Below are 20,964 nucleotides of genomic sequence, written 5' to 3' on the forward strand. Positions count from 1 at the left end.
ATAAAAAACATGTATAAAACTGATTCCATTTTACAAAGTTACCTACAGACAATTTTACATGAGCATTGCAAGTCCTGCTTCATTTTCCAAATATCTCATTATTTATATGTCTTCTGCATGTTCCTATTCCATCTCTGGTCCTGGCAACACCCTCACATCAAATCTCAAGTTTAGTCTTGGGGGAGGGGTGGATTTGTTTTCATAAAATTGCATTTTGAGGAAGCAGTTTGAATTTTCTTCTTCAACGGTCAATTCTAAAAGTTACAAAAGGCATTTAATATTGTAATTCTAACATCTTTCAATTATGCTGATGCTACTGGAGATTTCAATGGCTAAGGTTCATTCAACTTTGTCTTTAGATTCTTAAAACCTCAGAATGTTAAAAAATGATCACATTTCTCCAATAACCAGCATATACTTTATAAAATATATTTCCCATGTTAAAACAGGCTGACATTTGCCTATCACAGGGCTATCAACTACCAAGTCCTTAGTACACCAACTACTACCACCATGACTCTGGCCGTAAACAACATATTTATCCTAACTTTCAAAGATGTCAGAATAAAGTAAGAAAATGTATGGGAACCTGCAAAGTCTTAACACAAATAAAAGGTATTGTGCCTATTAACTATCCCATTACTTCCATTCTCATTGTACAACTCTGATCTCCATTACTATACTTTATAGCCTCAACTCTCTCCTCTTTTATAAAACCTTTCCTTAGCACTAAGATTAATCCATTAAAACATTCTATCTTCCCTCTCCTGTCTCTAATAACTCTGATTTCCCCAGTATCTTTTTTTTTTTAAGATTTTATTTATTTATTTGACAGACAGAGATCACAAGTAGGCAGAGAAGCAGGCAGAGAGAGAGAAGGAAGCAGGCTCCCTGCTGAGCAGAGAGCCCGATGCGGGGCTCGATCCCAGAACCCTGGGATCATGACCTGAGCCGAAGGCAGAGGCTTTAACCCACTGAGCCACCCAGGCGCCCCACCCTAGTATCTTTTAAATAGACTTAATACCTTTACAGGATACTCAAAATGCATCATACCACTGGCATTAATCCATACTTTTGGTCTTAAATCCCATTATACACACCCCCATAGAAAACTTTCATTCAACCAAAGTAGTCCATTATTTTTACCACAAAACACTTTGCACCTTTGCCAGACACAGAGCACACGAATTATACATCAAACTTCCTATCTTTAAAGGCCAAGTCAAATGTTACATCTCTTCTGAAAAATTTTCCCAAGATCCTTTAGCACCCATCATCTTTACCACATACCTGACATTCAGCCAAAAAGGCACTGCAATTTATCCTTCTGTTTTCATGCTGTTATCCACCCCCCCCCAATAAATTAAGTTGTGGGAACTCTTCTCACCACACCCCAAAATACTTCAATCACTAAGCATTTGTTTAATGCAGGAGTGTTTACTTTGTTTCATCTCAATTACAAAGACCCAAAGTGCCAAATATCAACAAGTCACAACTCTGATACTGAATCTCAAAGTTTACACAAACAAATTAAATCAGACACTTGACACTCTCTACTTTAGTCCAAAATACTGAAGTTGAGAATGAGGGAAGATCTGATAAAGTAGCAAGTTTCTTCCCAATTTTAGCTCAATTCTCAAACATTACAAACCTGTGAGGAAAGAGTAGACTCTTCAGTATTTTTTTATGTGGAAAAAATTTAATTACTGCCTAAATCACATCTGTACCAAAAGTAAATCGAGATAAAAGACTTACACTGAAAAATCAAAACTTAAAACTAATAAACAGATTATCTTTAAAATCTCCCTGCTCCCAAGTTATACTTAGATAAGCCACAAAAAGCACTTATTAAAGAGAAAAGACACATAAGCAGAAGGAAGACAAAGGACTAGCAGTCAAAATACAAAATTCACAGTATTCACAATAAGAAGTACTACAATGAGAATAAGCAAGAACTCAATAAAAATGGACAGAAATATAAGAACACAAGCAAGACACAGGAAAAGAAATTTAAATGGCCAATAAATGTAAAAAGATGCCTAACTTCTCTCGTAATGACAAAAATGAAACACAGAAATGTGGATATTATTATAGATCTGTATTAGAAAAAAGAAAATCTGATAGTATCAAATGTTTACAAGAAATGGAAGAAATTCTTTTATAGTACTAGTAGGAATTTATAAATTGGTGTAATTATTGAGAAATCAGCCAATGTCTAATACTCTAATACAGCTGAATATATGCATAACCTAGGATGCAGCAAATTCTCAACCATGTATATAACCTACAAAAGGATATTCGGCATTGTTTTCAATAGCTAAAAAATAAAAAATGGTCCTATTTTACCTCATAAAATGTGATAAAGACCCAGAATGGAATACTATAGGACTGTGCAATCTCTACTATGAAATTACATGTACATTCCTAAACATCTGACCTTCTGGGGGGAAAAGAAACTCATACAAACCGGAGGAATAAAGATGGCAGAGGAGTAACAGGCTGAGATGACATCAGGCAGCAGGAGATCAGCTAGACAGTTTATCAAACCATTCCAAACACCTACAAATCCAACAGGAGATCAAAGAGAAGAAGAGCAGCAATTCTAGAAACAGAAAATCAACCACTTTCTGAAAGGTAGGACCTGTGGAGAAGTGAATCCGAGGTGATAGGAAGATAGACCGCAGGGGGAGGGGCCGGCTCCCAGCAAGTAGTGGAGCAACGGAGCACAAAATGAGAACTTTTAAAAGACTGCTCCACTGAGGGACATTGCTCCAGAGGCTAAGCCGGGATGAAGCCCACGTGGGGACAGAGTAGTGTTAGGTCCCATGGGGTCACAGAAGGATCGGAATGTCTGAGTGTTGCAGAGTTCTCAGGTATTAGAGCAGGGAAGCTGGCTACAGAGACGGAGCCAAGGAGTGAGCTCTCAACACGCGGTTACCTTAAACTATGATCCGTGGCGCAGTCAGGCCACTGCTCTTTGACCAGGGACCCCACAAGATCTGGGGAGGCCCCCCAGGAAGAATATAGGGATCTGTGGGGTTTGGAGACTCCAGGCGGGGCTGTGTGCCAGAAACAGAGATGCTTGATCACAGGCTGGGTGAGCTCGGGGTGCGCCAGAGGCCAGGGAGACAGGAGCGACTGACCGCTTTTCGCCAAGGGCGCACTGAGGAGTTGGGCCCCAAGCTCTTAGCTCCTCCAGGCCAGATACTGGGAGGCCGACATTTTTCACTCCCATCCTCCAGAACTCTACCGAAAATGTTCAGGGAACAAAAGCGAACCCCAGCGGATTACATAGCCCAGCCCCTGGTAAAAGCGGTGCAATTCTGCCTCAGGCAAAGACACTTGAGAATCACTACAACAGGCCCCTCCTCCAGAAGATCGACAAGAAATCCAGCGAAGACCAAGTTGACTTACCAAGGAGAACAGCGTAATTCCAGAGGAGGAGAAAGCAAAGCATGGAATTCATGGCTTCCTCCCCATGATTCTTTAGTCTTGCAAAGTTAATTTTTTTAATGTTATTTTTCCTTATGCTAAAATTTTTTTAATTTTTCTCTTTCCTCTATTAAAGTTTTTTAACTAGTTTATCTTAACAATACCTTTCATAAAAAATTTTTTTGAACGTTCATTATTGTAATAATATTTTATCCTTCTGTGTATCTAACATTATTTCTTATATACACATAGGGTTTTTTCTTCTAAAGAAATCTGGGATACAACTTTTTCTAATAGATGAGAGTATACCCTAAATCTAGCACAGGGCTTTGTTCTAGTCTCCAGCCTGAGCTAATTCTCTCCACTTTCTTTTTCTTTATTCTCTCAACCAACTTATCTTATCAACCCCTTTTTCAGAATTTTTTTTTTTAAATTTTCATCTTTATAGTCATATTCCATCCCTTCATCGTGTTTACCCTTATTTTGTGTATATATATGTTTTTCATTCTTTAAAATTTTAGGAGGTAGTATCTTCTAAGAGACCAAAATACTCCCAAAATTAAGTGGGTGACTCTGTTCTATTCACCAGTCTAATATATATATTTTTCCTTTTTTATATTTTTCTTTATTTTTTCTTTCTTTCTTTATTTTTTTTTTCCCTGAACTTCTTTTTACCGCCTTTCTTCCCCCCACTATTTGGGGGTCTCTTCTAATTTTGTTAAAGCGTATTTTCCTGGGGTCTTTGCCACCCTTTTAGTATTTTATCCTCTCCTTCATATATTCTTATCTGGATAAAATGACAAGGTGGAAAAACGCACCACAAAAAAAGAACAAGAGGCAGTACCGAAGGCTAGGGACCTAATCAATACAGACATTGGTAATATGTCAGATCTAGAGTTCAGAATGACGATTCTCAAGGTGTTAGCTAGGCTCGAAAAAGGCATGGAAGATATTAGAGAAACCCTGTCTGGAGAAATAAAAGCCCTTTCTGGAGAAATAAAAGAACTAAAATCTAACCATGCTGAAATCAAAAAAGCTATTAATTAGGTGCAATCAAAAACGGAGGCTCTTACTGCTAGGATAAATGCAGCAGAAGTTAGTGATATGGAAGACCAAATGACGGAGAATAAAGCTGAACAAAAGAGAGGCAAACAACTACTGAACCATGAGGGGAGAATTTGAGATATAAGTGATACCATAAGACGAAACAATTTTAGAATAATTGGGATTCCAGAAGAAGAAAGAGAGAGGGGAGCAGAAGGTGTATTCGAGAGAATTACTGTAGAAATTTCCCTAATATGGCAAAGGGAACACGCATCAAAATCCAGGAGGTGCAAAAATCAATAAGAACAGTAAGAACAGTAATAACAGGTCCACACCCCGTCATCTAATACTAAAATTTACAAGTCGTAGTGACAAAGAGAAAATCCTGAAAGCAGCCCAGGACAAGAAGCCTGTAACATGCAATGGTAAAAATATTAGATTGGCAGCAGACTTATCCACAGAGACCTGGCAGGCCAGAAAGAACTGGCATGATATATTCAGAGTACTAAACGAGAAAAACATGCAGCCAAGAACACTATATCCAGCTAGGCTATCATTAAAAATAGAAGGAGAGATAAAAAGCTTCCAGGCAAACAAAAACTAAAAGAATCTGTAAACACCAAACCAGCTCTACAGGAAATATTGAAAGGAGTCCTCTAAGCAAAGAGAGATCCTAAAAGTAGTAGACCAGAAAGGAACAGAGACAATATACAGTAATAGTCACCTTACAGGCAATACAATGGCACTAAATTCATGTCTCTCCATAGTTACCCTGAATGTAAATGGGCTAAATGCCCCAATCAAAAGACACAGGGTATCAGAATGGATAAAAAAACAAAACCATCAATATGCTGTCTACAGGAAACTGACTTTAGACCCAAAGACACCTCCAGATTTAAAGTGAGGGCGTGGAAAACAATTTACCATGCAAATGGACATCAGAAGAAAACCGGGGTGGCAAACCTTATATCAGATCAATTAGATTTTAAGCCAAAGACTCTAATAAGAGATGAGGAAGGACTATATCATACTTAAAGGGCCTAACCAACAAGAGGTTCTAACAATTTTAAATATCTATGCCCCTAACATGGGAGCAGCCAACGACATAAACCAATTAATAACAAAATCAAAGAAACACATCAACAATAATACAATAAAAGTAGGGGACTTTAACACTCCCTCACTGAAATGGACAGATCATCCAAGCAAAAGATCAACAAGGAAATAAAGGCCTAAAATGATGCACTGGACCAGATGGAAATCACAGATATATTCAGAACATTCCATCCCAAAGCAACAGATACACATTCTTCCTAGTGCATATGGAACATTCTCCAGAATAGATCACATCCTGGGTCACAAATCAGGTCTCAACCGGTATCAAAAGATTGGGATTATTCCCTGCGTATTTTCAGGCCACAATGCTCTGAAGCTAGAACTCAATCACAAGAGGAAATTTGGAAAGAACCCAAATACATGGAGACTAAAGAGCATCCTTTTAAAGAATGAATGGGTCAACCAGGAAATTAAAGAAGAATTGAAAAAATTCATGGAAAAAAAGATAATGAAAACACAATGGTTCAAAATCTGTAGGACAGAGCAAAGGCAGTCCTGAGAGGAAAATATATAGCAATATAAGCCTTTCTCAAGAAACAGGAAAGGTCTCAAGTACATAACCTAACCCTACACCCGAAGAAGCTGGAGAAAGAACAACAAAGAAAGCCTAAACCCAGCAGAAGAAGAGAAATCATATGATCAGAGCAGAAATCATGAAATAGAAACCAAAAAAACAATAGAACAAATCAACGAAACTAGGAGCTCATTCTTTGAAGGAATTAATAAGATTGATAAACCCCTAGCCAGGCTGATCAAAAAGAAAAGAGAAAGCACCCAAATAAATAAAATCATGAATGAAAGAGGAGAGATCACAACCAACACCAAAGAAATAAAAACCATTATAAGAACATATTATGAGCAACTATACGTCAGCAAATTTGACAATCTGGAAGAAATGGATGCATTCCTAGAGACATATAAACTACCACAACTGAACCAGGAGGAAACAGAAAACCTGAACAGACCCAAAACCAGTAAGGAGATTGAAGCAGTCATCAAAAATCTCCCAACAAACAAGAACCCAGGGCCAGACGGCTTCCCAGGGGAATTCTACCAAACATTTAAAGAAGAATTAAATCCCATTCTCCTGAAACTGTTCCAAAAAATAGAAATGGAAGGAAAACTTCCAAACTCATTTTATGAGGCCAGCATCACCTTGATTCCAATACCAGACAAGGATCCCATCAAAAGAGAATTACAGACAAGTATCCTTGATGAACACAGATGCAAAAATTCTCACCAAAATACTAGCCAACAGGATCCAATAGTAAATTAAAAGGATTATTCACCACGACCAAGTGGGATTTATTCCAAGGCTGCAAGATTGGTTCAACAACCACAAATCAATCAATGTGATATAACACATTAATAAGAGAAAGAACAAGAACCATATGATACTCTCAATAGATGCTGAAAAAGCATTTGACAAAGTACAGCATCCTTTCCTGATCAAAACTCTTCAAAGTGTAGGGATAATGGGTACATACCTCAGTATCATCAAAGCCATCTATGAAAAACCCACCGTGAATATCATTCTCAATGGGGAAAAAACTGAGAGCTTCTCCGCTAAGGTCAGGAACACAGCAGGGATGTCCATTATCACCACTGTTTTCAACATAGTACTAGAAGTCCTAGACTCAGCAATCAGACAATAAAAAGAAATTAAAGATATCCGAATCTGCAAAGAAGTAGTCAAACTCTCCCTCTTTGCAGATGATATGATACATTATGTGGAAAACCCAAAAGACTCCACTCCAAAACTGCTAGAACTTATACAGGAATTCAGTAAAGTGTCAGGATATAAAATCAATGCACAGAAATCAATTGCATTTCTTTACACCAACAACAAGACAGAAGAAAGAGAAATTAAGGAGTCAATCCCATTTACAACTGCACCCAAAACCATAAGATACCTAGGAATAAACCTAACCAAAGAGGCAAAGAATCTATACTCAGAAAACTATAAAGTACTCATGAAAGAAACTGAGGAAGACACAAAGAAATGGAAAAATGTTCCATGCTCATGGATTGGAAGAACAAATATTGTGAAAATGTCTATGCTACCTAAAGCAATCTACACATTTAATGCAATCCCTATCAAAATCCCATCCATTTTTTTCAAAGAAATGGAACAAATAATCCTAAAATTTATACGGAACCAGAAAAGACCCTGAATAGCCAAAGCAATGTTAAAAAAGAAAGCCAAAGTCGGTGGCATCACAATTCCAGACTTCAAGCTCTATTACAAAGCTGTCATTATCAAGACAGTATGATACTGGCAAAAAACAGACACATAGATCGATGGAACAGAATAGAGCACCCAGAAATAGACCCTCAACTCTATGGGTCAACTAATCTTCAACAAAGCAGGAAAGAATGTCCAATGGAAAAAAGACAGTCTCTTCAACACATGGTGTTGGGAAAATTGGACAGCCATATGCAGAAAAATGAAACTCGGCCATTTCCTTATACCACACACAAAAACAGACTCAAAATGGATGAAGGATCTCAATGTGACAAAGGAATCCATCAAAATCCTTGAGGAGAACACAGGCAGCTACCTCTTCATCCTCAGCCACAGCAACTTCTTTCTAGAAACATCGCCAAAGGCAAGGGAAGCAAGGGCAAAAATGAACTACTGGGATTTCATCAAGATCAAAAGCTTTTGCACAGCAAAGGAAACAGTCAACAAAACCAAAACAACTAAGAAAATGGGAGAAGATATTTGCAAACAACATATCAGATAAAGGGCTAGTATCTAAAATCTATAAAGAACTTATCAAACTCAACACCCAAAGAACAAATAATCCAATCAAGAAATAGGCAGAGGACATGAACAGACATTTCTGCAAAGAAGACAGCCAGATGGCCAACAGACACATGAAAAAGTGCTCCATATTACTCGGCATCAGGGAAATACAAATCAAAACCACAATGAGATACCACCTCACACCAGTCAGAATGGCTAAAATTAACAAGTCAGGAAATGACAGATGCTGGCAAAGATGCGGAGAAAGGGGAATCCTCCTACAATGTTGTTGGGAATGTAAGCTGGTGCAACCACTCTGGAAAACAGCATGGAGGTTCCTCAAAAGTTGAAAATAGAGCTACCCTATGACCCAACAATTGCACTACTGGGTGTTTACCCTAAAGACACAAACGTAGTGATCCGAAGGGGCACGTGCACCCGAATGTTTATAGAAGCAATGTCCACAATAGCCAAACTATGGAAAGAACCTAGATGTCCATCAACTGATGAATGGATAAAGAAGAGGTGGTATATATATACAATGGAATACTATGCAGCCATCAAAAGAAATGAAATCTTGCCACTTGTGAGGACATGCATGGAACTAGAGGGTATTATGCTTAGTGAAATAAGTCAATTGGAGAAAGACAATTATCATATGATCTCCCTGATATGAGAAGTTGAGAGGCAACGTGAAGGGTTTGGGGGCTAGGAAAAGAATAAATGAAACAAGATGGGATCGGGAGGGAGACAAACCGTAAGAGACTCTTAATCTCACAAAACAAACTGAGGGTTGCCGGGGGGAGGGAGGTAGGGAGAGGGTGGTGGGGTTATGGACATTGGGGAAGGTATGTGTTATAGTGAGTGCTGTGAAGTGTGTAAACTTGGCAATTCACAGACCTGTACCCCTGGGGCTAATAATACATTATATGTTAATAAAAAAATAAAAAATTATTTTAAAAAATCATACACACCAGAATACTACTGATTATGTGAAAACTAAATCAAATACTAAAAACACCAGTCATTATGCAAAGGGAAAAAAAAGTGTAGGGTTCAGAACATACCAATTTAGACCTATGCAACTTTGGAACCTGAGCACTAAAAATGAAAATAAAAGTAAGTAACAATAACTGAAACCTTAGAAAATGGATAATAAGTGGGTAAAACTTAAGACTGCCCAAGAAGATGATAGATGGATTCCTCTACAGCTATTAAAAATGTATAAAAACAATAAAGTAGAAAGGTTGGTTTATAGATATTAAGATAATGCAGAGAAAAGAGGAGGTAAGCACCAGGAGCTAAAAGATGGAACTTCTTACGCTACGACTGTCAACTTTGAGGAAAATACCCAGATGATCACCTTAACAAAGGGGGGGGGGGGGTTTCACTCGGGGTGCCTGGGTGGCTCAGTTAGTTAAGCATCTGACTCTTGGTTTCAGCTCGGGTCATAACCTCAGGATCCTGAGATCAAGCCCCGTGTCAGCTCGATGCTCAGCCTGGAGTCTGCTGGTCCCTCTCTACTTCTCCCCTAGCATGCTCGCACATGCAAGGTCTCTGCCTCTCTCTCTCTCCTCCTCCCTCTGGAATAAACAAAATCTCAAGGGGAAAAAAAAAAGGTTTCACTTAAAACCTAAAAGAACTCCTGTTTACCCAACCAGCCAAGATGAGAGCCTCTCCTGTTCTTACTGAAATTATAATTCTACACTCTTTATCACAGCTCCTTTTACCTAGAAAATAAACTAACACAATTTTCCCATTGTCCTGACATCATTCTTCTATTTACCATTTTTTAAAGATTTATTTATTTATTTGAGAGGGAGAGCATACATACAAGCATGTGTGCAAGTGGGGGAAGGGGCAGAGGTAAAACTCTTCAAGCTGACTCCTTGCTGAGTGCAGAGCCTCACCTGGGACTGGATCTCACAACCCATGAGATAATAACCAGAGGAGAAACCAACAGTCGGACACTCAACCAACTGAGCCACCCCGATGCTCCCATTTACCAATCATTTATGAGTTAACTACTCGGTGTCATAAAAATATGTTGTAGCCAAAGTGACTATGTAATGTATCACAATGAAACACATATTAAGTTTTAAAAAGTTGCAACCTGATTATTATGCCAATGTCTGAATCACACAAAATACTATTTGTTTATGCATAGGTAAATATGTATAAAACTATGTATTACAGGAATACATATAATTTTAGAATATGGAGTTTGGGAGGAGAGGGAAATGATAAGGAGGTAACAAAACTCAATTTTTTCTGTAATATTCTATTATGAAAGCAACACTCTACAGCAAAAACGCCAAAATGAAAACATTCTATACATAAGTTCATGGATCCCTGCTCTATGTAGTCTTTGAAACTATTTTTTAAGTCATATAAAGATGAAATAACACTGCAAAGGAACAATGAAATGAACAGTCTGTCAGAAAACAAATTTAGTGTCCATGAAGGTTTTTTTCAATAAGCTGCAAAAATTATTTGACTTTTCTATCCATCTTCCAGCTCAACTGGAATGCTCTTCAGTACAGCTATCTGAAATAACAACAGGGGTGTGAGTGGTTTAGAGGAAGCCAAGTTAGTTCTACAATCTACTCTGTAATCTTATGTATACAAAATAACCTAAGTACCTTAATGTAACAGTACATTAAGCATAAAAGGCTTATTTTCAAGGGGACAGTGAATTATAAATTCTAACTTTTCCTTAAATCTTCATATACACAGCTGAAAGTAATAAAGCCAACTTTTTGTCTATCACTATTGATTGCCTGTGGTTAATTTTTTTCAATAAAAATTTTACTTTAGAATAATTTTAGGTTTACAGAAGAGTTTACAAAGGCACAGAGTTCCCATATCCCCTTTCCTCTGTTCCCCTAATGTTATATCTTGCATAACGATATTACAGTTGTCAAAACTAAGAAATTAACACTAATACATCACTACTACTAACTAAACCATTGACTTTATAAAGAACTCATCAGTTTTTTCATTAATATCTATTTTTTTGTTCCAGAATCCAATCCAGGATACCACAATGCATTTGATCATCCTGTCTCCTTAGGCTCCTCTAACCAACATCAGTATCTCAATCTTCCCTTGGGTTTCATGACCTTGAAATTTTTTTTTCAGCCCTGGTCAGGTATTTTGTAGAGTGTCTCAGATTTGGGTTTGTCTTACTGTTTTTCTCACGCTTAGACTGGGATTATGGGCTTGGGGGGAAGAATAAATACCACAGAGATGAAGAAGATACAGGATATCAACCTAATATATCACTGCTTATGTTAGCTTTGATCACTTGATTATGGTAGTACTTGCCAGCTTTCTCCACTGTAAAGTTACTATTTTCCTCTTCCATCTATTTTTTAGTCCAGCCCATTCCTGAGGGATGCTTTTGAGGGGAGGGGGGAGAGGAGATGAAGGGTAAGGAAGTATCTACAAATATTTGACGTAATTCTGTGAGATTTCTCCCTTCTCCCCATTTATTTATTAATTCAACCATTTATCTTTATCAACCATTTATCTGAACTTATACATATTTATGCTTCACTTTGGGTAATAATCAAATACTAGGCTATTTTATTGCTTAAATTGTTCCAGTTCTGGACACTGGAAGCTCTTTTAGATTGGCCCCCATGCTGTTTTGACATGAGCCATCATTCTGTGGGGTTTTTTGAGCACTTCCTTACTTTCTGGTACTATGAGATGCTCCACGGTCCATCATGTATTTTCCTTAGCACAGCCCTAGAATCAGTTATTTGTCTAAGGAGCCTTGCTTCCTTGTATTGGAGAACAATATTTAAAAACCAAAATCCAGACACTGGGTATAGTCATTGCTACTGGTGTGTCACTGTTTCTAGGCTATCTCAGTGGACAGCTGAGAAATGCATGTATGTATATTAACACAAGTATTAATACACAAATTTATAAATATATCGTTATATATTGGTACATATTTTAAACTAAACATGAGTTCATACTGCTGTCTCCAATTCTAATTTGGTACCTGGTAGTTACTTTTTATTCCCACATTATGCTTCCCTCTATTATCTAGCATTCTCAAACTGCATCCTCTGTTCTCAGGCAATTCATTAAAGTCAAGGTCTAATATTAGTTGTACTGAAACAGGAAAGTAACATGCATTTCAAAATGGAGTCCTGTGATAGGTCATCTTCACTACTGAGAACACAATTAAGAGAACTATATAAATACTTAACTTTTAACTTATTATTTTTTTTTATCTAACGTTCTATTATTTCAGTATGTTATCTCTGAAAAGGCACTTTCCTTTTAAAAAAAGAGAGAGAGAAATGAAATGAGAGGTCAATGCGATGGCTTCCTATATACTATCAAGGTACCATTTTAAGAATAAAAAAAAAACAGAGAAATTATGTGGCTTGACCTATAGGATACCACCAGGGAAGGACAGAGCTGGAACTTGACTGTGTTTTAATCCATTTATTCTACTCCAATTTCCAAGGAATCTGCATTACACTCCATTTTAGGTTATAAGAAATAAGTCGGTTTATAAAACAAGAAGTAAAAAAATGAAAGTGACCTTCTCCTATAAGTTCAAGTCCCTATTACAGTTTTTCTTAGTTGTTTCAAGAGATAAAATATAGTTGGGTAAAGTGCAGTTAGTTCACTTCTGAAATCTATTAGTATTACAGTATGAGTTCATATTTAAAGGTAAAACCATAATTAAATACAAATTATTCAGAGAACAAATATTTACTAAATATCCACATTATGCAGGTGGATATTACTACGTAAGATGAACAAACAAATGAGACACATTCTAGCCTTCCCAAAAGAACTCATAATTATAATCTAATGAGGCCAGTGATACAGCTAGGAATAAGAAAACTAATATAGGAAACAAGACAATTATAAGTGAAGTAGAAATATATAGGTATTCTTTATATTTTTCCTTCTCTAAACTACTGAGAACTTTGTTTGCAAATGATTTAAGAATCTTGATTGTTTTCTGGCAGAGGTGACCAGAATATTTACTAAAAAAGGAATGTTTGGTGGTTAATGAGTAAACTGTTACTTTGATAAATACATACTGCAATGCTGAAACTTAACAGAGGAATCTAAGATATCTGTAAAGAGTCTGCAAAAGTAACAATATACAATTAGACTTGAGTCAACTACCCTGGATTTCGGTTCAAATTCTAGATCTTCTTAGCTGTCAACACCAGGTAAACCATGTAACCTCTCACCTATATGTCGCCATATTTAAAATGGAGTTATCATCTGTCCTACTTACAAGACTTGTAGGTTCAAATGAGAATGTACACAGCGAAACTACTTTGTAAATAAAAGAGTGCTACCCAAATGCAAAGTACCATTTATTTTTCTAAAAAGAGAGACAGGTAGATATATACATACACATATAAACACACATACATACAGTGTAGTACTATTATCCACCAAGACACCACGCAGATGTGGAGTAAAAAATTTACTTTTAGGTATACAAATACATATATAAAATATATGTATTTCTTAATGATCCTATGAACTATGAAATGAATCCTATGAACTAACAGCTAGAAATTTAAGTGAGAGTACTTACTTTAACAAAATTATCAGGAAACATTCCTCTTCTCCCATTTAATTCTCCTTCTAGCCATCCTTCCTCTTGCAGTTTTTTCACATTCCTGATGATTTCACCAACTCGAATAGTTAATTCATCATCATGCACAGCATCATAGTCATACTCCACAATATAGTCAACTAAAAAAAAGAAAAATAAATGTCTAAAACTTAATTCATGAAATAAAATTAACCATATTAATAAACTTAAAACTAAGAAGCCTGTTTAACAACAATATTACAAAGACATTATCAAGGTTTACTTTGATGATTTTAAGTATTTGGCTACATTTGCAAATTTCTTGACTGCCTTAGTATAAAACACAGTACAAATTTTCAGTAGAAGCCTCAATACAATATATAATTCATGTCATCAGTTGTTCTTATGGTCGGATGTATATATTGTTAGTGACAGATAATCTCTATAGTGGTCCCTATGATCCCCATCTCTTGATATTCATGGCTTTGTGCAATTCCTTCTCCTTCATAGGGGACATGACTCATGACTGACTTTCAACAGACTATGACAAAGAAAATACACTGTATATGACTATAAAACATTATAATGTCCATCTTGCTCGGAAACTCTCACTCTTGCTGTCTTTGAAGATGTAAGCGGCTTTGCTGTAAGCTGGCCTATCAAGAAACTGATGAAGGTCTATGAATGACAGCCAGCAAAAAACTGAGGGCATCAGTCCAACAGCCCACAGAGAATTAAATGATGCCAACCACCATATAACCTTGGAAGAAGATCCTTCCCTAGCTGATAGCCCAGATCTAGCCAACACCTTCACTGCAGCCTTGCACAGTACCCAGTTAGTCACATCCAGACTTACTAAATCAAAATAACTGTGAGATAATAAAATGTGTGTTGTTTTAAGCTGCTAAGTTTATGGCAATATTATTACTACATAAGAGAAAATGAATACACCCTAAAGTAAAGATTAGTAAGGATCTATTTTACCACCTTTAAGTACAGAATTTTAGATTATAGGACATCATATATGCATACTATTAATATTTTACAGGGCTCAATACAAGAAAAGCAGTAACAGATCCTATTCAAGATGGCAGACTAGCCATACCTCCAATTCATCTTCTCTTTCTCCTATAATTTTTAAAGAAGAACACACACACACATGCACACACACACACACACACACACACACAGAGCTACAACCAAAATAAAGGGAAAAGGATTATGGGCAGACACTGTTGATTGCCAAACCAACAGCCATTCCTACACAGACTCCCCACCTCCTTCTTCCTTTCTTATTGAACCCTGATTTTGTTCAGGTATTTTGAGATCATGTACTTTTACAAATGTGACTTTCCTCATTCCGAGAGAGAGTTAAATCTTTTCTTGTCCAGACCTGGGCTTTTCAAATAAGGATGTATAATCACGTCATCTTGTTGACTTGCAGAAGTCATCTTATTCAATCTTGCTTTTATTAAAAGTGTACTCTGAAAAGGCCCTGGATATCTAATGCTGCTGGTCAAAGAGGAAATGATCTAAAGACAATTTATTTACTAAACACAATTTATTTATAATAAATTCACACACAAACACACATGCACACATACATGCATGCACAGACTGGTTTTCAAATACACGTGTGATGGATGGATTCTACCAATAAGACACAAGCAAGGTTTCAGGGAAAGTTTTATCCAATCTTAAAAACCAAACAGAAGGAAAAAAATGTCTTCCTATAGACCTTAGATATTCCTCTGTAAGAATGTAATGCCCCAAACTGCTATAACTATTTAAGACAAGAAAAAGATGAAGAGATTGTCTCAATCCCTTCTTAAGTCAAGAAAAAGATTACAATGGAAGAGAAGAAAGATGAAAATGACCTAGATCTTTGCTAGATTCATCAAACTGCTATATTAAGCAATCCCTAAGTTACAATACTATTAGTTTTCTTGTTACAGAAGTAGTTTTTTCTTAACTTTTTTTTTTTTAAAGATTTATTTATTTTAGAGAGAGAGAGAAAGCACACACCTGAGCAGGAGGGTCAGAGAGAGAGGGAGAGAGAATGTGAAGCAGACTCCACACTGAGCATAGAGCCCAATCTGGGGCTCGATCTCACAACCCTAAGATCAGGACCTGAGCTGAAACCAAGAGTCAGACACCTAACTGACTACACCACCCAAGGGCCCCAGTTTTTTTCTTAACTTTTAAGTAAATTTTAGACAGAATTTCTACTTATGACTGAAAATCCCTACCTAGGAAGAAAGCCAAAACCAAAATTTTCCAGTTTATGAAAATGGATCCATAACTAATAAAGCCAGGAATAGAAAGCCCATAGAATTTCAGGAAACTGTAACAGATACCAAATTGCTCTGCAGAATCCCACAGAAGCTAGAAATTCAAAAAAGGAGGGCTTATGGGAAATGCAAAACTGAAAATAGGGGAATTATCTCTACATGGAAGAGCTAACACTCACTATCAACCACAATAGTTCCAAGACAATAAAGCTAAATAGGCATTTTTCTCTGACCGCCAAAAACTAAAGGGTTAATCTCTACCCCACCCTCAAACTCCCCCCCACCCCAACACACACAGTTTGTGGAAACTAGTACAGCTCCTATGGATGAGTGTTGGTTTCTTAGAGAAATGACTACTATTTCCAGAATTTAGAGGTTTCCACATCAATGTGCAGCTCCCCGCCTGATAAGTGTAAAATAAAACACTAAGTCCTACCTACATAGTGTCCCCAGCTTATTATTCATTCATAAATATGAATAGACTATCATGAAAAAAACATAATAAAATGAAAAATTACTCCTGGATGAAACATACACCCACCTCCCCGCTTTTACCCTCCAAAACAAATGAGTCCTAAAGCCATTTAGGTATAGAAGAGCACAGAGGGAGAAAGGGTGAAGAAGTTGGGAGGCGGCGGGGGTGGGGGGGGAGTCCTGATGTGAGAAGTTAAAGACCAAGAAGAGTAAAAGAGGTATCCAAAATTGGGATGGGGGTAAAGGCCGGAGTCCAGCTATCAGAGTCAGAGCACATCCACATATGGGGGTTTCCCTAGTACATCATATCAGCACTCTAACGCAAGGTGAGGAGGGCATCCATGTAGGGGCAACCTGACATGGTGTATCAGACCCCAAGCACAGTGGAGAGGGCATCCAAGCTGAGAGGTAGCTTGCTAAGGAATATCAAAGGCCAAATGTGTTGGGGGTGGGTGGCAGATTTCCATGAAGTTATAGAAGGGTAAAGGCAACCTAAAATGAGGACTAATAGCTCAAGGAGAGGATGAAGAGTAACAGCAGAGATGGAAGACTAGCTACATCCAGGGGATTGATCAAATAAGTAAAAATACTAAGGATAATGGAAGCCAAATTTCACTGTGTCAGAGAAGGGAGTTGCACACAAAGGAGAAAAAGCTAGATTCAATAATGTGATACTAAATGAGAAGTATCACCATGAACTAACAGTTTTCAATACATAGATATACACACACATACCAGCTCTGTCCACTGAAAGGGCCTGAAACTAGCAACATTCTAATGGCGATCAGCAAACCTAATGCTGAGATCTTAAAAACACCATTTTCTACTAAAAAGAACTAGGAATCCCTTGGAAGACAGGCAATTCCACCACTAAGGCAGGAAAAGTACAAGATAAGCCTGGGACACAATAATGCGCCACAAAGCAAGGAAGTTAAAAAAAGATAAGGTGATGCCAAAGGACAGAAAGAAGTGATACAAAAAGGCTCCTACTACCCAAATCAGGACAATTTGAGCATCAAAATGAACAATGAAAGTATAAGAATATATATCTCACTGAATAATGTAAGAAATCATGACTCCATGCATGTATAAGTAAATGTTATTTTTTTAATTCTATGGTTGGATTGTGATTAAGCAGAAGACCTGGCTTGTAGAAAATACACACTAAAATATTCAGGAGTGAGGTGCCGCCTGGGTGGCTCAGTAGGTTAAGCCTCTGCCTTTGGCTCAGGTCATGATCTCAGGGTCCTGGGATCGAGCACCGCATTGGGCTCTCTGTTCAGCAGAGAGCCTGCTTCCCCCTCTCTCTCTGCCTGCCTCTCTGCCTACTTGTGATCTCTCTCTCTCTGTCAAATAAATTTTAAAAATCTTTAAAAATAAATGAATGAACAAATGAATGCATAAATAAATAAATAAAATATTCAGGACAAAGATTATCAGTCAGGAAAAATGTCTTTGTATTGTACTTTTGTACTTACTTCTACAATTTACCACTTCAAAATAAAAATTGTAACTATGTACAAATTTGTATTCTCAAGAGATACAATAAAGTTCATAAAATCAGAACAGAATGCTATAAAAAAAAAAAGAGAGAGAGAAAATAAAAAGGGTTGAGAAACCTGTATTTTCCAGGATGCCTAAGTGGCTCAGTCAGTTAAGCATCTGCCTTCCCCTTGGGTTATGATCCCAGGGTCCTGGGATGCAGCCCTGCATCAGGCTCTCCCTGCTCAGCAGGGGCCTTCTTCTCCCCTGCCTCTGCTGCTCCCCCTGCTTATACTCTCTCTCTCCCCCCACCCCATCAAGTAAATAAATAAATAAAATCTGTCTCTTCCAACATGTCTCATTAACTATTTTTTTTTTCCTTTTGGAGAGGTGGAGACAAATCCAAGAAATTTTTCCAGAAAAAGTAAAGCAAAAAGACATAAAGGAAATATAAAAGAAAGATGATCAATCCAGACAACTCAACATCCAATTAAAAGTTCTAGAAAAAAGAGAGAAAATAGAGAATTGACCAATAACACAAGAAAATACTCCAAAGCTAAATGAAACAATCTTCAAATGCAAAGAGGTCTATGAAAATCTATGAAAGAGGTCTATGAAAAGTATAAAAACAAAAAAGTAAGTACTCACATCTAGATGAAATTTAACAAAGATAAATACTTCCCTAAAAGCTCTCTGAAAAGAAACAGAGTTCATCTACAATAGAGAGAATCATCAAAAGACTTCTCATCTAGGACACCAAATTCTACTAGAGAAATAAAAAGGCAAGGCCACTTAAGTATTAAAGGAAAATGAATTCCACACTCAGCCAAATCAGCAGGCTAGTACAGGGTGTAACATTTTCACACAGGCAAGGAAAAGGAAATTAACTCCTACATATGACCTTACATGTTACCCAGTAAAAGAAAAAATATGAAACAAAAGAGAAGACATGAAATGCAAGAAATAGTGGAGCCAATCTCAGAGAGTAAGTAAAGTGCTAAAATGGCAACTGTGCAACAAATCTAAGGAACAGTCTAGAGTAAGCAGGAGACAAAAAGTTCTAGAAGGTATTTGGGGGCAAGGAGGAATGAGGAATAGACTGTTCTTTAATCAACTTTAGATTTTTAAAAGCTAATAATACATGTGGTAATCACTAACATAGTAAGAGTATAAAATGCCAAACAAAAAACACTGGACTTGCAGTTTCAGCTCCAATATGTGAAAAAAATTAGAAGCTGTCACTCCCACCCTTACAAGAAAAAAGCTAAACTGAAAGTCACCGACTTTCCCTGGACCCATCAGAAAAATGAAGATACAAGGCAAACTGCCAGCTCAAGATACAGAGATAGACATATCCAGGATATCAAAGCCAAGAACTACTAAATCACCTCAAATACAAACAAGTGGAACCATTCCCAGGGCTGTCGTAACAATCACAAACTAGGTGACTTAAAACAGGAAAACTTTATTCTTTCACTCTATAATTCTGAAGGCCAGAGTAGAAAATCAAAGTATCAGCAGGACTGGATCCTCCTGAAGGCTCACAGAAAAGAATTGCTTCACATTCTGCCTTGGCTTCTGGAGGCTGCCAGAAATCTCTGGCATTCCTTAGTTTGCATAATTCCAACCTCTGCCTCCATCTGCACATGACCTTGCCCTTCTGTATGTCTCAAATCTCCCTCCCCTTACTCTTTTTTTTTTTTTTTTTTAAGATTTTATTTATTTGTCAGAGAGAGAGAGCAGAAGCACGGAGAGCTGGAGGCAGAACAGGCAGAGGGAGAAGCAGGCTTCCTGCTGAGCAAGGAGCCCAATGTGGGACTGGATCCCAGGGCTCCCAGATCATGACCTAAGCAGAAGGCAGAGGAGCCAGGAATCCCTCTCTCCCCTTACTCTCAGTAAGAACACCACTCACTGGATTTGTGGTCAGTCCTAAATCCAGGACGGTATTATCTCTTAAGATGCTTGGTTACATATGCAAAGACTTCATTTCCAAATAGCACCAAATTCATCTATACCAAGGCTTAGAACTTGAACATATCATTTCGGTCAGTGGCAGAAAGTTAAGCCACTACAAACACCTAAATGGTACTTTTGACGAACTACTAGAGGCTGAACGTGGAATAGCATCACAGTAGGAAACTTCTGGGAACCACAGTCTCAGGAGAGTCACCCATTGTTATGGTTTTATTTCCAGGAACCCCACCAGATTCTCAGAGTTAAGAACCCATAAAAATCTCCTTGTGCTTCTCACAAGGAGAAGGTAAAAGAGGTCACCCTAAAGTAAGGAGAAACCAGAGCATTCACCATAACAAAGACTTAATTTCCACAGAAAAGACTTTACCAGGCCATATCCTATATGTGGTAAGGTATGGGATTCTCTGATTCCGGTCCCCACTTCCCCTTCTCTCAGACTAATCAAGATTACAGTCCCACAACACAAACCCACTAAAAGTTTGAGATTTAATTATAAGATTATAGGAGGCTTCTGCTCTCCTACACCTTTCCACCACACAAGTGAGCTTCCAGTATAATAAAAGGTAATCACTGCTAAAAAAGTTTTGCATGGTATAGATTCCATCTGAGGAAGAGTTCTTAGAAAAACCCAAAGGCAGCCAGGAAGACAAAAAAGGACTCTAAAGAAATGTGAAGCCTCTGGCACCTATACTTAGAGCAAATATTAAACACAATACAACTCTTGGACAGACGAATATAAAATCTCTCACTCAGTATCTGTTTATCTGAGTTCCTATTCCCTAATACATAGTGTCCAACTTTCAACAAAAAAC

At 37.5% G+C, this 20,964-nt stretch overlaps 1 protein-coding gene across 1 annotated transcript in view; it reads right to left on the bottom strand.

The window, feature by feature from the left end:
• LOC111147669 (CD2 associated protein) overlaps window positions 1-20,964 on the bottom strand; it is a 139,380-nt gene that overhangs the window by 97,153 nt on the left and 21,263 nt on the right. Inside the window, exon 2 of the mRNA XM_022503876.1 lies at window positions 13,932-14,092. Within this exon, the coding sequence (XP_022359584.1) occupies window positions 13,932-14,092 (161 nt within the window). The remainder of the gene's footprint in view (window positions 1-13,931; window positions 14,093-20,964) is intronic.

This window comes from Enhydra lutris, unplaced genomic scaffold (assembly GCF_002288905.1).
Source record: "Enhydra lutris kenyoni isolate GAN:26980312 unplaced genomic scaffold, ASM228890v2 scaffoldscaffold17, whole genome shotgun sequence".
NCBI lineage: Eukaryota > Metazoa > Chordata > Mammalia > Carnivora > Mustelidae > Enhydra > Enhydra lutris.